Genomic DNA, 17,383 nt, shown 5'->3' on the forward strand with positions numbered 1-17,383 from the left:
GGCTCCAGTACTCTGGAATGCCCTCCCGGTAACAGTTCGAGATGCTACCTCAGTAAAAGCATTTAAGTCTCACCTTAAAACTCATCTGTATACTCTAGCCTTTAAATAGACCTCCTTTTTAGACCAGTTGATCTGCCGCTTCTTTTCTTTCTCCTATGTCCCCCCCTCCCTTGTGGAGGGGGTCCGGTCCGATGACCATGGATGAAGTACTGGCTGTCCAGAGTCGAGACCCAGGATGGCTCGCTCGTCGGGACCCAGGATGGACCGCTCGCCTGTGTATCGGTTGGGGACATCTCTACGCTGCTGATCCGCCTCCGCTTGAGATGGTCTCCTGTGGACGGGACTCTCGCTGCTGTCTTGGATCCGCTTGAACTGAACTCTCGCGGCTGTGTTGGAGCCACTATGGATTGAACTTTCACGTTGCTTTCGGTCCCCTAGAGGGGGGGGGGGGTTGCCCACATCTGAGGTCCTCTCCAAGGTTTCTCATAGTCAGCATTGTCACTGGCGTCCCACTGGATGTGAATTCTCCCTGCCCACTGGGTGTGAGTTTTCCTTGCCCTTTTGTGGGTTCTTCCGAGGATGTTGTAGTCGTAATGATTTGTGCAGTCCTTTGAGACATTTGTGATTTGGGGCTATATAAATAAACATAGATTGATGATTGAAAGAGAGTGAGAAAGGCCTGCAGCTAAAAGCAACTGCGTGAGAACGTTGCCCTCGTTGTTACTAGTTAGTTAGTTAGTAACAACTCTTACGTTGTAAGAGTTGTTACTCTTCATGCTGCCAACATACACCCTTGGTCAACTCAATGCTGCCACCCTTGGGCAAGCTGGGGCATTGCACTGTCACTAATGCCACCAGCTGAACCCGCCATCACCGAGAATGTTCAGTCTCGCCATTTCCCCCTGGGTTTTAAATGTAAAAAGATGCAGTTTTAAGATCGACACCAGCCCAAACTGACACCTACTCTATTACCTTTCGGATCACTGATGACTGTATCACCACAAAGTCATCTTCTATATCGCACAGAGAAAAACCTGCTAAAGTACCAATTATTGTCATGTATTGGAATTTCTGACTTTCATACCATATTTATTGCCTGAAAAAAACAGTCTATTTAAAAGCCTGTTCTGAGTCACTGGGAAAGCAAATAAAATGGAAAGTTGAATTTCTGGTCGCGCCAACTAGTCTAAGAAATGTGATGACTGTTGTTATGACTAGGAGATCCACATGAGGGAATCATATAAAAAAGCCAGTGGACCAACATTAGATAGATGATTTGGATGTTTCCGTTTGATTCTGGATCCTCTGGAGGACGATGTCTGTCTGCATATGGCAATTAAATCCAACCTGTACTTTTTGATAAATGGGTAAATAAAACTTTTGTACTAAAACTACTTGCAGTGTAAGCTTCGGACCATTCCACCATAGTCACACACACACTAGGTGTGAAATTTGTCCTCTGCATTTGACCCATCCCCTTGTTCAGCCCCCTTGTTATGGCCACATGTGAAGGGCCATAACCAGGATTTGACAAATACCGAGGTCAAAAATTGGTGGTCCAAAAGGAGAGTTGAAAGGCGGAAATAATGGGTATCCCTTCACCATATTAATAATATTACCTTGAGCAACACAATGCACAACCCCGTTTTAATTAATATACTGACGTTTCGCGTATCAAACTATTTTAACACCAATAAAACATAAAATAAAGACAGCACCTCCAAGTCCGAGTCCATGGTTCTTGCCCGGAAAAGGGTGGAGTGTCATCTCCGGGTTGGGGAGGAGACCCTGCCCCAAGTGGAGGAGTTCAAGTACCTAGGAGTCTTGTTCACGAGTGAGGGAAGAGTGGATCGTGAGATCGACAGGCGGATCGGTGCGGCGTCTTCAGTAATGCGGACGTTGTATCGATCCGTTGTGGTGAAGAAGGAGCTGAGCCGGAAGGCAAAGCTCTCAATTTACCGGTCGATCTACGTTCCCATCCTCACCTATGGTCATGAGCTCTGGGTCATGACCGAAAGGATAAGATCACGGGTACAAGCGGCCGAAATGAGTTTCCTCCGCCCTTAGAGATAGGGTGAGAAGCTCTGTCATCCGGGAGGAACTCAACGTAAAGCCGCTGCTCCTTCACATTGAGAGGAGCCAGATGAGGTGGTTCGGGCATCTGGTCAGGATGCCACCCGAACGCCTCCATAGGGAGGTGTTTAGGGCACGTCCAGCTGGGACGGGGAAGACCCAGGACACGTTGGGAAGACTATGTCTCCCGGCTGGCCTGGGAACGCCTCGGGATCCCCCGGGAAGAGCTAGACGAAGTGGCTGGAGAGAGGGAAGTCTGGGCTTCCCTGCTTAGGCTGCTGCCCCCGCGACCCGACCTCGGATAAGCGGAAGATGATGGATGGATGGATGGATGGATGGATGGATGGATCATTTCAACCCCAACACTGGTTTGAACTCAAGACATTTTGCCTCATATTTCAAAGTATTTGTCACCTTCTGCTGCCACATAGTGGTTAGTATTGTCAGTTTCCCTCTTTTGGTGTTGTATTCTTACTGCATTTCTCCTTTTCCATAGAGTTCCATTTTTTTCCCTTTTGGGTGGACTTTTGAGACATACACTGCTACTTCCAATATCCTTGGCTCTACTTAAGCAGCACCTTGGCAGCTGGATGGGACTCAGAAATTCCATTCCTCGGCGCCCCACGCCTGATGACTTCTATGCTTCTAGTATTTTTGCTTGTTGCTATCTTGGTCATTCCCAGTGCGATCTAGCTTGGTGTTGTTTTTGTAGGTAGCACGTCTAGCAACTCTGACCCAAATTTAGTTAATTTTGGTATTTTTCCACGGTGCACATTTTGTTTTCTCCTTTTTGCACCCTCGCCTCTTGTTACCTCCTGTGAGGAGTGCTTTTTTGAGTATACTACCTAAGTAAAAGAAATGTTTTACTCACCAGCTGTCCTGTCTATGAATGTTCTCATTCATCCAGGTCATTGTAATCTCAAGGTATTCAATCGATTGCAACTGGACTTTTTGGTTTGTCTTTAAAGATGTTTTGCATCTTATCTGCGTAGGCTTCATCAGTTCATGCTCAGAGACTATGAGTGGTCAGATCTAGTCCAAGACTTTGATTGTTTTCATGTAGTCTATCGGCTGGTGCCAAAATCCTAAATATATATATATATATATATATATATATATATGTATACTCCAAGAACCGGGCAGGGATGGTTTTGCCCTATCAAAGAGAGAAAAATAACTGCTTGATGCAAAAAAGACAATACTACTGTCAAAACCAACAAGAGTCGTTGAAGTGTAATTTCCTCTCATTAGCATTGAGGTAATGTGTGGCAGAACAATTGCTGTGGATCGACTCTTACCAGTCCAAAATAGTTGGAACCACCCAAGTTGGCATTTCATTCCGTTGTAAAGAAATGGCATTTTGGTCACCTTCTGTGACCAGAATGTGTCTAACTCCTGTTATTTGTTGGAGGCTAAGTTGCAGATTTTTTAAATGATGTTTGAAAGGACAGTGTTGTATTTAGGAGACAGGTGGCGTCGCAGACCACCTGCTCTGTTAAGGGATAGTTTTTCAACCTTGACATAGATGGCTTCCCTCACTCCACTTTTGTACAATCCATCCTTCCTTTCCAGAAACTGTACATTTTGTTCTCAAAGGAGTGATGTCCCTGAGGTGCAGGTAGACAGCTGAAGAGTTTAGCCTTCTATACAGTGCCATGCGACAGCTTACTGGTTGTTGTATTCCCCCAATATGTTGACTCAGTTATTTACACTAGGTAGCATACACCAGATGGTTTTTGTGGGTGTGGGGTGACCGTCTTTAGGATCCACTAGTCTCTGTCTCAGGGTGTTGCCTGGTTTGAAGTGTACTGGAATGTTGTGTTGGTTGATAATTCTGAGTTTCTCAGATAGACCTGATACTTATGGAATAACAATATTTTTGTGTCTGTCACCTTTTTCCTCTTCATCTACTCTGTTTTTGTTAATTCTGGAACTGGATGCACTAATTGCAAACACACAGCTGGGATGACCATGGGTTTGGAGGGCTTCCCTCAAATGTCTATACTCTTTCTCTGGAGGGAGCATTATCAACTATGTGTTGTATAGTTCTGATAATGCCCAGTTTGTGGTGGTGGTGCAAGTCAAAAAGTATGTAATAATCGGTATGTGTGGGTTTTCAGCAAACCCCGACATGGAGGCCTATTTTCTCCAATGTGGACATCACAGTCCAAAAAAGGCAACTTATTGTGTTTGGCATCCTCACGTGTGAACTTCATGTTTTTGTCAACTGAGGCTTGCACTTTTTGGTTTCTGATTTTTACCCATAGGTCATCCACATGTCTGTACCAATGACTTGGTGCTGTTCCCTTAAAATAACTCAGAGCTCTTCCATGTAAAGGTTTGCTACAGTTGGAGATACAGGTTATCCCATGCCACAACCATGTTTATGTCGGTAAAACGTTCCCATAAATTCAGAGTATGGAGTGTTAAGGCAACGTTCCAGCAAAAGGCAAATCTGTTCTGGGTTTAGTGTGGATCTATCCTGTAAGGTGTGATCCCTTACAAGACTGCATCCTGGTAAACAGGGAGTGCGGATGGGGGTGGCATCAAATGAAAATATATAGTTTCCTTTTTGTACAGTTTTAGATCTCGGATTTTCTCGTCCCAAAAACTCCCCGATGGCACAAAGCAACATCAGAGCAGAAGAGACGGCTAGTAGTAGAGGAAGTCAGGAGACAGGAGGAGGGAGAGCGACATGCTAAAGCCGTCTCAATGGCCAAGCAGGGGAGATGGACCTACTGGGAAAGCCTGGAGAAGAAAAAGCTCAACTGGTATGACATCTGGCAGATGGAGGGAGCACAATTGAGTTTTATCATCAGAGCCACGTATGACCTGCTACCGTCCCCCCTAAATCTGAAAACCTGGTACGGAGAAGATCCCGCCTGTTCCCTGTGTCAAGTACTTGCATCTCTAAGACATATCCTATCAGGGTGTACTATAAGTCTCACCCAAGGACGCTATACTTGGCGGCATAACCAAGTACTTAGAGAGCTTGCAAAAACCCTGGAACAGAGGCGAACCACCACAAACAATCTCCCACAAACACCAGCAGGAAAGTTCCATTTCACACATTTTGTACCAGCTGGCCAACATCAAGAGTGTCAAACGACACCAAATAATGCAAGCATCCTGCAGTCGGCTCGGGATTGGAAATTGGAAGTAGACCTTGATAAAAAGCTTGTGTTTCCCCCAGAAATAATGGCTACAACACTCCGGCCAGACATGGTCATGTGGTCTCCATCAGCAAAGCTGGCTTATGTCGTGGAGCTGACAGTACCATGGGAAGAAGGGGTTGAAGAGGCTTACGAGAGGAAGAGAAACAAATATTCTGACCTGGCAGCTGAAGCATCCCAGAACGGCTGGAAGACCAACATTTTCCCAGTAGAGGTGGGATGCAGGGGATTTATTGCCACATCTACCATCAGTCTGTTGAGGAAAATGGGGTTGAAAGGACGCTCCCTCCAACAGACTATCAAGTCCATGTCAAATGCTGCCGAAAAAGCCAGCAACTGGCTCTGGATTAAGCGCAAGGACCCCAACTGGGCGGTAAGATAAGAGACAATGGTATGCGGTCAGGCTTAGGCCTGACTCAGGGAAAAGGACGACCCTGCCATGCATAGTCCAACAGGATGTGGAGGGTATGGCATGGAGGGGGGTGTACCTGGGACGCTAGGCACACCGTTGAGCCCTCTGGAGACGTCGTGGGCTTCAAATCAACGAAACGTCGATGAAGCAGGGTGCCCACCTGAAGACCCCAATGACATACATACCCTCCTTTTCACCACTCCACACCGACTGCTACCGTCAAGACTGTTCCTACTTACCAAAGTGCTTGAAACATCTAGTTCTATTTGCTTTACTACAAAGTCAATTGAGTTTTGGACATGATGTGGAAATTTGTCAACCAAAGGTGATAAAATGTTGGCCACATCTATCCATCCATCCTTTGCCCGCCGCTTGTCCCTTTCGGGGTCGCAGGGGGTGCTGGAGCCACATACTTAACAATATTGCATGTCACAGAGTTAATGCTACAATGGGTCTGAGTGGAACCCCATTATTGTGTATTTTTGAAAGGTCATAAATTCCAAGGAATGTTTCTTGTGGGTATCATCGGTAATACTATGATGGCTTCTGATTTTTGCAGAGTTTGTAAATACTCAATGATTCTCCACTTTTACCCACTTGTGGGGTTCCTTTTGAGTATTTCATGTGTTAGAGTCCTTGAGGAGTCTAAGCAATTGGTTTATGTAGTCAGTAAAATGAGCTGTCCTCATATTCTGATCAGTAACAGGACATGATGTTGCGAGGAATACATCGGGGGTAAAATTTCATATGAAGTGCCTAGTCATTCGATAATTTACATTTGCTTTAAAGGTTAATGTTATGTTGACAGCACATTTTGGATTAGATAATGTTTAAAGTAAAAGTAGACGTTGTCTGGAGGTGTAGCAGGCTGTGCATGACCAAAGATTTTTATATTGAGAAAGGATGATCTACCGCATGGCACACGATGTCCTACATAAATATATTTTCAGTCAGTCATATCATCTTCTTTTTGTCACTTAAAAAATACAGAGGACATGATCTTGGTGTCCTCAATGGTAGTTACGGCCTCGCATGTGTGCAACCCTGGTGACAAACTCCAAGAAACATGATATTTTTACTAGACAACAAGGATTTATCTACCAAGTACTAAGTCAGGGCTTCACGGTGGAAGAGGGGTTAGTGCGTCCGCCTCACAATACGAAGGTCCTGCAGTCCTGGGTTCAAATCCAGGCTCGGGATCTTTCTGTGTGGAGTTTGCATGTTCTCCCCGTGAATGCGTGGGTTCCCTCCGGGTACTCCGGCTTCCTCCCACTTCCAAAAACATGCACCTGGGGATAGGTTGATTGGCAACACTAAATGGTCCCTAGTGTGTGAATGTGAGTGTGAATGTTGTCTGTCTTTCTGTGTTGGCCCTGCGATGAGGTGGCGACTTGTCCAGGGTGTACCCCGCCTTCCGCCCGATTGTAGCTGAGATAGGCGCCAGCGCCCCCCGTGACCCCAAAAGGGAATAAGCGGTAGAAAATGGATGGATGGATAGTACTAAGTCACATTTTGTATTGAATACAAATACTTATTTAAATCAATTAAATATAAATGACTTCATAAAATCTATTAATTTTTTTTTTTTCCTACCACTCTTTGAAACAATAAAGCTACCACAAAAACAATTAATTGTTTGTATCTTTCTTAGGGTGTTAATTTACCAAATCAGCAGGGGATAAAATAACTATTTCACCCAAAGTAACATCAGCTAAGTACTTGGCAGATAACAGACCCTCAAAATGTCTACTTACATTTCCATTGACAAGCACATCAAACCTTATGGCATAGGCTTTGACCAGTGTGCGATAGTCAGTTCCATTTTCCATCTTATAATACTTGGCAAACCTACAATAAAAGACAACTATGTCAAAAAATGTGGACATTTCATAGTGTAACTGTTTAAAGGGGAACATTATCACAATTTCAAAAGGGTTAAAAACAATAAAAATCAGTTCCCAGTGGCTTGTTGTATTTTTTGAAGTTTTTTTTCGGAATTTTACCGGTCTCTGAATATCCCTAAAAAAAGCTTTAAAGTGCTTGATTTTTGCTATTTGCGATGCGACTTTCCATTTCCCTGTGACGTCATACAGTGCTGCCAATGTAAACAAACAATTGCGAATACCGCAGCAAGATATAGCGACATTAGCTCGGATTCAGACTCGGATTTCAGCGACTTAAGCGATTCAACAGATTACGCATGTATTGAAACGGATGGTTGGAGTATGAAAGTATTGAAGAAGAAACTGAAGCTATTGAGCGAATAGCTATTGACGCTATTCATAGCCATAGCATGTCCGAATAGCTGCGTTAGCATTGCCGGTAAAATGTGCGGACCAAACGATCAGGACTTTCGCATCTTGTGACACCGGAGCAACTTAAATCCGTCGATTGGTAAGTGGTTTTTTCGCATTAAATGTGGGTGGAAGGAAACGTAATATAGTTGCAAATGCATCTGCAGGTTATCCATACATCTCTGTGCCATGTCTGCTTTAGCACCGCCGGTAAATTGCATGTTAGCATCAATTAGCGTAGCATGTTAGCATCGATTAGCTGGCAGTCAACATCAACAAAACTCACCTTTGTGATTTCGTTGACTTTATCGTTGCAAATGCATCTGCAGGTTATCCATACATCTCTGTGCCATGTCTGCTTTAACACCGCCGGTAAATAGCATGTTAGCATCGATTAGCATAGCATGGTAGCATCGATTAGCTGGCAGTCACGCCGCGACCAAATATGTCTGATTAGCACATAAGTCAACATCAACAAAACTCACCTTTGTGATTTCATTGACTTTATCGTTGCAAATGCATCTGCAGGTTATCCATACATCTCTGTGCCATGTCTGTCAACGCCGGTAAAATGTGGAGACACTCTGGCACATTCAATGGGGGTCTGGCGGCAGACACTTTCGCATCTTCGGGCCAGTGGTGCAACTTGAATCCCTCCCTGTTAGTGTTGTTACACCCTCCGACAACACACCGATGAGGCATGATGTCTCCAAGGTTCCAAAAAATAGTCGAAAAAACGGAAAATAACAGAGCTGAGACCCAATGTTTACAATGTGTTGAAAATGAAAATGGCGGCTGTATTACCTCGGCCACGTCACTTTCTGACGTCATCGCCTCCAGAGCAATAAACAGAAAGGCGTTTAATTCGCCAAAATTCACCCATTTAGAGTTCGGAAATCGTTTAAAAAAATATATGGTCTTTTTCCTGCACCATCAAGGTATATATTGACACTTACATAGGTCTGCTGATAATGTTCCCCTTTAACCATTGATCAATTGTTGGCAAACATTTTCCTCTACTAACGTTTCTTGCCACATCACATTTCAAATATAGAGGCTCCGCTGTATCGCAAGATTTTTCTAAACATATTCTACAGATTATTGGCCTAAAGTCATATTCATGTCTTAATTGTATACGAGTGCAGTATTTGATCATTTTTCCATTGTTATGTTGTGATGCAAAGAAATGGCCTACTTTTTAATTTTTTGGACACGTTAAAAGCTTCAAAAATTTCAAATGCATATCCTTAAACCACACAGAGTTTGTCTCACACGTAATAATAAGTTGTGGCCAGATGAAGCCCCAGGAGTGTAGCTTTAACGTGGCGGGAATCTATTTTTGGCAGGGGACCCCCCTGAAAAAATGTTATGCCCCCCAATGTTTTTTCTGCAGCGGGGTCTGACGTGAGCATGTCTTTAAAATCATTTTTTGGACCATAACTATAGGGGCGTGCCACGAATGTCATTTGTGTGTGACCAATTGATAATGTTAAAAATATTTCAAAATATAGAACCAATATCAAACATAAAAATAACATGTCAAATTAAAATTCAAATGTCAAGCTTTACAACCTTGGAGGTACAGAATTTACCTGAAATTGTAACCTGGGGAGACAGCATTCTTCTGTGACATTGCATCCAGTCTGGTGAATGAGTATGAAGGGTTACACTGATCATCAGATTTGTCCAGATCACACATCCAGCCAATCTTTATTCCAATCACGCCTCCCTAACAAGGAAAAAAAATCGAGAATGCGAACTGAGGTGGATAGAATAAAAAGTGGATTCACAGTTGCCCCTCATTTATCACTGTTAATTGGTACCGAACATAACAGTGGTAAACACATTTCTAAGTAGGATTATTATTATGAATCAAACCATTTTTATACTTTAAGTATGTTTTTTTTAACATTATGGGCATTCATGTGCTGAAAACAGGGGCATGTGTTGTTTGGCCAAAAACTTGGTCAGGATGTGTTGCGTTTCCGCGTGGTCATTTCACATCGCTCAAGCCAAAGCTAAGACAAATATTGCACTGTAATTCAAATAAACAATTATTGGGATAGTGCAGGGGTGGGCATTACGTCGATCTCGGAGGGTGTGTCAGTCGATCTCAAGCCAGGCATTGAAAAATAGACATAAAAATGAGCAATCATCAATCATACCGAGACTTCACTTTCGTCAGTTGTTTGACATTCTCGGCACCCGAGGATCTTGTGAGATGACGCTGGCTGCTGCGAGCTCATATTTAAGAAAAAAATCACTAACAGGGCGGACGCAGAGAAACACATTTTATTTCTAGAGACTCCGTACCTACTGTCAAAACTCTAAAGAGCGACTGCACAGTTCCTGTCTTCACCATAAAAGACCTGTTTCATCCTGCCTGTGGTAACAAAATAAGAGTCTCAGAAAGCTAGCAAGCTACGGAGTTTGATGCCAATGTATTTCTCCCCCGCCCTCAGCGACCGCTTTCTCACTTGCTTGCCCACCCGCACACTCACCGACGTCACTCACCTGCTGCCAGACATCAAAGGGCCACACACGTATGCTACTCTCATAACAAAGTGTTTAAAAACGAGTATGCAAGTTGGACAAATGAGATGCCAAAACCAACCACTTTCATGTGGTATTGGACAGAAAGGAGGACTTTTTTTTCCTCCATTTGAAAATGTGGGCGTTATCATCATTACTGTCTGATTCCAATCAATGCAAGTCATCAGAATCAGGTAATACACCAACTTATATTCTTGTCTTCACGAAAGAAAGGAATCTATGTGTGTTAAACATGCTTGTATTATCATTAAACACCATTAACTTATTAACAAAAATGTCTCTTTCATAAATAAATAAATATAAATTATAAATAGGAATGAGGTAGATCTCCTCGACTTGGTCAATTGAAAAGTAGCTCGCCTGCATAAAAAGTGTGAGCGCCCCTGGGATAGGTTGATTGGCAACACTAAATTGCCCCTAGTGTGTGAATGTGAGTGTGAAAGTTGTCGATTTGTGTTGGCCCTGCGATGAGGTAGCATGAGGTGCAGCTGGGATAGGTCCAGCACCCCCGTGACCCTGAGAGGCACAAACGGTAGTAAATGGAAGGATGGATGGATGGATGGAATTTAACACTTAATTTAGACCCAAAACATATACAATATGCTTTGAAATTGTTTTAAAAGTCTGCGATTCTTGTAGCGAGAGTGGATTGTCATAGAAAATATCCTAAGGCAGGGGTGCTCATTACGTCAATCGCGAGCTACCAGTCGACCGCGGGGGGTGTGTCAGTCGATCTCCAGCCAGGCTTTTAAAAAAAATAAACCTAAAAATTAGTGATCATCAATCTTCACCAAGACGTCACTTAAATGACATTCACGGTACCGGAGGGTCTTGTGAGATGACGCTGGCTGCTGCAAGATCATTATTATGAAAATATGACCGAGAGGAAGGCGAGAAACAGCCCCGCTTCATGCTGCCTGCGCTAACTAAATACAGTCTCGGAAAACTGGCGTGCACAAGCGATCCCTCAGAAAGCTGGCGTGCACATCACTTGTGCACGCCAGCTTTCCGAGACTCTTATTTTGTTAGCGCAGGCAGCATGAAGCAGGGCTTTTATTGTGAAGATAGGAAATGTGCAGTCGGCCTTTAGAGTTTTGACGGAAGGGACGGCGCGAAAGTCTGTTGAAATAAAAAGTGTTTCTCGCCTTCCTCTCTGTCATTTTTTCATAATAATGAACTGGCAGCAGCCAGCGTCATCTCACAAGACCCTCGGGTGCCGTGAATGTCAATCAAGCAAGCTACGGAATTTGTCGCCAATGTTTTTCTTGTAAAGTTTATGGAAGCTGGATGAATTAGATGCCAAAAACCAACCACTTTCGTGTGGTATTGTACAGAAAGGACAACTTTTTTTCTCCTCCATTTGAAAATGTGGGCGTTATCATCATTACTGTCTGATTCCAATCAATGCAAGTCATCAGAATCAGGTAATACACCAACTTATATTCTTGTCTTTGTGAAAGAAAGACATCTATATGTGTTACACATGCTTGTATTATCATTAAACACATTTAACTTGTTTACAAAAATGTCTCTTTCATAAATAAATAAATATAAATGATATATATAAATGAGGTAAATCCCCTCGAGTTGGTCAATTGAAAAGTAGCTCGCCTGCAGAAAAACCCTGGGACGGCATTCCACCCTTTTCCGGGCGAGAACCATGGACTCGGACTTGGAGGTGCCGATTCTCATTCCGGTCGCTTCACACTCGGCTGCGAACCGATCCAGTGAGAGCTGAAGATCCTGGTCAGATGAAGCCATCAGGACCACATCATCTGCAAAAAGCAGAGACCTAATCCTGCGGTCGCCAAACCGGAACCCCTCAACGCCTTGACTGCGCCTAAAAATTCTGTCCATAAAAGTTATGAACAGAATCGGTGACAAAAGACAGCCTTGGCGGAGTCCAACCCTCACTGGAAATGTGTTCGACTTACTGCCGGCAATGCGGACCAAGCTCTGACACTGATCATACAGGGAACGGACCGCCACAATAAGACAGTCCGATACCCCATACTCTCTGAGCACTCCCTACAGGACTTCCCGAGGGACACGGTCGAATGCCTTCCCCAAGTCCACAAAGCACATGTAGACTGGTTGGGCAAACTCCCATGCACCCTCAAGAACCCTGCGGAGAGTATAGAGCTGGTCCACAGTTCCACGACCAGGACGAAAACCAGACTGCTCCTCCTGAATCCGAGGTTCGACTATCCGACGTAGCCTCCTCTCCAGTACACCTGAATAAACCTTACCGGGAAGGCTGAGGAGTGTGATCCCATGATAGTTGGAACACACCCTCCGGTCCCCCTTCTTAAAGAGAGGAACCACCACCCCGGTCTGCCAATCCAGAGGTACCGCCCCCGATGTCAACCAAGACAGCCCCACAGCATCCAGAGCCTTAAGGAACACATTTTACGTGTTATAAAAAACTAAAATCATATTTCGTTAATGGATTTATGTATTTAACATTTTTAAAAGTACCTGGATATAAGTAACTGTAAACTGCAGCCGATGTATTTTTTTCATTTTTATTTTGAAGGGTAAACAACAAGTGCCAGGTATGTACAACACGGAGCTTTGTATTCTTTTACGCTCTGTTTAAAGCACGTTACCGCAAATTTGGCCCCCAAAAGAAAAAAAAGACAAAAAAAACATGTGTTACGGATTGACTGTTTAGACAAGGTTTTTTGCTTTTAAATACAAAACCCAAAACCAGTGAAGTGGGCACATTATGTACATGCCACTTTCATGCAATTTCGATAAATGAAAAACAAAACTTTACCTTGTCTGCCAGTTTGGTGAAGTTCTGATGAGCATAACGGACCACATCTCCCACTCTGAAGATTGGGCAATACGTGTTATTGACCTTGTCAAAGTTGCACTTCTTGATATATTTGTCAGTGATGGTGGGGAGGAAATTCCCTCTGCACACAAACACGCATCAAACAGTATATCATGTACGGTGGCTTGAAAAACTATTCACACCCCTGGAACTTTTACACCTTTTAAAAGTCATAACAAATCATGGTTACATATTTTTCGCTGTACACTTTTCTTTTTTTTTTTATTTGCACACACGCACACACACACACACACATACTCCCTTATGTCCATTTTGGGGGCGCCCATAAAAATACCATACTTTTGAGGAAATCTGTCCAGCACGGAGGGACACCGATGAAGAATCCAGGACTGGGAAGCAGCGAGTTCGATCCAAATGTGCTCTAAAAACAGCTGTTGTTCATGAGATTAGTGAGGGCTTGAAGAGTGTAATTTCCTGCATGAACTATGATGAGGTGACTCTTACGATCCAAAATGACAAACTTCTACTGCAGTTTGGACAACACCTCTTTGATCTAAATGGGTCAAGTAAGAACAGCCACGACTTAATAAGACAAAGACTTCGAGAAATGGGGCGACTGTTAGTAGTTGCTCAGAAGAAAACTCCTATACAGAAAGCAGAGGAACTCATCTACCCATCCAACTTCAACAGTGTGATATCTGCAGTGAAAGAGTTGGCTGGGTACAAGCCAGAGAACAACACATTTCTCACACCTTCCTTGGCCCTAAAGGTTGGCCACAGTCTGGGTTTACTTTGTGAGCTGGTAGAGACTGATAATTTGTCCACAGTCGACAGAGATGACACCCTGGTGAAATACGCTCGTGAATTCAAGACCATTAAAAGCTTCAGATGGAAGGCACTTATAACCAGAGGTGCAACAACCACTATGAGAGAGCAGAAGTGGAATGCACCGTCAATTTTACCTTTCACTGAAGACGTCAAATGTTTGGACTCTCACATGGAGAAAGTAAAAGATGTTGCTGAAAGAATGCTGAAACTCTCTCCCTCTGCAAACAGCTATGCAACACTTGCCAAAGTGACACTGGCACAGGTGATCATTTTTAACAGAAGAAGAGAAGGAGAGGTGTCAAGGATGGAGTTGGCCACTTTCATGGCAAGGAAAAGGTCAGAACACAACAAAGACATGGAGGCCTGTCTCACCCCTCTTGAAAAGAAGATGTGCGATTTCTTCATCAGGGTAGAAATCAGGGGAAAACGAGGAAGAGGAGTCCCTGTGCTGCTAAAGCCATCAATGCTCTCAGCCATGGAGCTCCTAGCGCAAACTCGTGAGATGTGTGGAGTACTCAAGGAGAACATTTACATGTTTGCTAGGCCTGGTGCATTGTCTGCTTACAGAGGGGGAGAATGCATCAAAAAGTTTGGAAAGGAGAGTGGTGCTAAAAATCCAGAAGTCTTAACATCAACAAGGCTGCGGAAGCACATTGCTACAATGTCACAAGTACTCAGTCTTCAGGAAAATGAATCAGATCAACTAGCAGACTTTCTGGGTCATGACATTCGTGTGCACAGGCAGTATTACCGCCTGCCACAGGGAACACTACAGCTTGCCAAAATGAGCAAAGTGCTTTTGGCAGTGGAGAAGGGGACCCTCTCCCAGTATAAAGGTCAAGCACTTGACGACATTGAGATTGACCCAGAAGGTATGGATGTGTGTATATTATTACAATTATATTAAGGTTAGATGTAAACCACAGCTATTGTCTCATGAGAAATGCATCATCACTGCTCTGTATTTTCCTCATTGGCAATGTGTGTAATCATGTTATGTGTAATTTTAATATACAAAATTACTTTGCCTAAATTTGTAATTTAAGTAATGAAGGCAGTCCATTCTGAGTTTCTTATCTTTATGCTACTTTTCAAAAGGTTTATTTAATTTTTTTTTTATTTTCTTACATTGTCACCTCAGAAAAAGTTGAGTCTTCACAAGACCCAGATGTATCAAGTGATGAGGATGAGCCTGCCAATGTCAACTCAGGCACAGAGACTATAGCTGAAGATGACCATGAGGCAGACATGACAAATTCACCTCTCCCCACTTCTTCTGATATCACTCTCAATCAAGGTAAAATCCAGATAGGATTCATGTGTTGTATGAAGTAGCAGTAATGTTCCCAGTAAAACCCCAAAGTTGGATATGATGACAGAATCTGCACTGTACTCAGTCAGTTAATGCTGTAGCAGTCCTATAGCACAGTGGTTCTCAAATGGGGGTATTTGAAGGTATGCCAAGGGGTATGTGAGATTTTTTTTTTAATATTCTAAAAATAGCAACAATTCAAACATATTTTATATATTTATTTAATAATACTTCAACAAAATATGAATGTAAGTTCATAAACTGTGAAAAAAAATGCAACAATGCAATATTCAGTGTTGACAGCTAGATTTTTTGTGGACATGTTCCATAAATATTGATGTTAAAGATTTCTTTTTTTGTGAAGAAATGTTTAGAAGTAAGTTGATGAATCCAGATGGATGTCTATTACAATCCCCAAAGAGGACACTTTAAGTTGATGATTACTTCTATGTGTAGAAATCTTTATTTAGAATTGAATCACTTGTTTATTTTCCAACAAGTTTTTAGTTATTTTTATATCTTTTTTTCCAAATATTTCAAGAAAGACAACTACAAATATATATATACAATTTAATAAATCAGAAACTAATGACATAGTGCTGTATTTTACTTCTTTATCTCTTTTTTTCAACCAAAAATGCTTTGCTCTGATTAGGGGGTACTTGAATTAAAAAAAAATTCACAGGGGGTACATCACTGAAAAAAGGTGGAGAACCACTGCTATAGCAGGTTGTAGTATTGGTTAACACTTGAACTCCCAGAAAGCATCCATTTGGCTTTTCTACCTATAAAACCCACAGGTCAGCCGATCGGCTGGAAGGTCCTTCTTTTGTTATGTAAACGGTTGCAGTAAACGGCCATAATGAGCCATTATGGCCACATTGGTCAATAGCGTGGCAGTGCCCCTTGAGTTGAGTTAAGTTTATTTGGAACATGCGCGCATACAACATTGTACAACACAATTTCCAGTTTCTGTTTTCAACATGTTGGAAAAGGAGTAGGAAGAAGCAGAGCTTATTTAATCATACCCCTTTTCTTTTACATAACAGTTGCTAAAACTTTTGTTCACTTCCTGTTTTCAAAGTATTTACAATATACTCCCTAAGTAATCACAATAGAAATAAATAATTGGTGAAGTAGGTTTTAGTCCATACGATGAGATGAGTAAGATTATTTTGAGAATGAAAGAATGAATGGGTGAATAAATTCAGAATGTTTATCTTGTTTCTTCTTTTTTGTGCTTCGTAAAGACTTTAAGTTTGAAGAGTTTCTTGAAGTGGATGATATTAGTACATTGTTTGATTGCTTTGCTTAATCCATTCCATCATTTAATTCTACATACTGATATACTGAAGGTCTTAAGTGTTGTACGTGCATACAAATGTTTGAAATTACATTTTTCACCAAGATTATATTTCTCCTCTTTTGTTGAGAAGAATTGTTGTATATTCTTGTGAAGCAGGTTTTAGTTTGCTTTGTGTATCATTTTAGTTGTTTGCAATTTGTGTATCATTTTTGCTGTTTGCAATTTCACAATGTGGTGGAATTTCAGTATCTTTGATTCAATAAATAAAGGGTTTGCATGTTCTCTATATCCAATATTATGTATTATTCTAACTGATCTTTTTTGTAACACTGTTAGTGAATGAAATGTACTTTTGTAATTATTTCCCCATATTTCTACACAGTAACTCAGATATGGTAACACTAGTGAGCAGTAGAGAATATAAAGTGATTTTTGGTCCAGAACATTTTTGGCTTTATTCATTATTGACGTATTTCTTGCTACTTAATGTTGTATGTTTTTTTACATGAGATTTCCAGTTCAATTTTTCATCAATCATTATACCTAGAAATTTGGTTTCATTTACTCTTTCAATTTCTATTCCGTCTATTTGTATTTGTGTTTGACACTTTTCTACTGTTAGCAAATATCAT

The 17,383-nt window shown here is 42.2% G+C and overlaps 1 protein-coding gene across 1 annotated transcript in view; it reads right to left on the minus strand.

Annotated features, from left to right (window-relative positions):
* Positions 1-17,383, minus strand: part of LOC133562896 (P2X purinoceptor 3-like) — a 90,640-nt gene that overhangs the window by 23,572 nt on the left and 49,685 nt on the right. Inside the window, exons 7-9 of the mRNA XM_061916712.1 lie at positions 13,285-13,426; positions 9,545-9,681; positions 7,413-7,506 (exon numbers count right to left, since the gene is read on the minus strand). Coding sequence (XP_061772696.1) covers positions 7,413-7,506; positions 9,545-9,681; positions 13,285-13,426 — 373 coding nt within the window. The remainder of the gene's footprint in view (positions 1-7,412; positions 7,507-9,544; positions 9,682-13,284; positions 13,427-17,383) is intronic.

The sequence above is a fragment of the Nerophis ophidion genome, linkage group LG12 (assembly GCF_033978795.1).
Source record: "Nerophis ophidion isolate RoL-2023_Sa linkage group LG12, RoL_Noph_v1.0, whole genome shotgun sequence".
Lineage (NCBI taxonomy): Eukaryota > Metazoa > Chordata > Actinopteri > Syngnathiformes > Syngnathidae > Nerophis > Nerophis ophidion.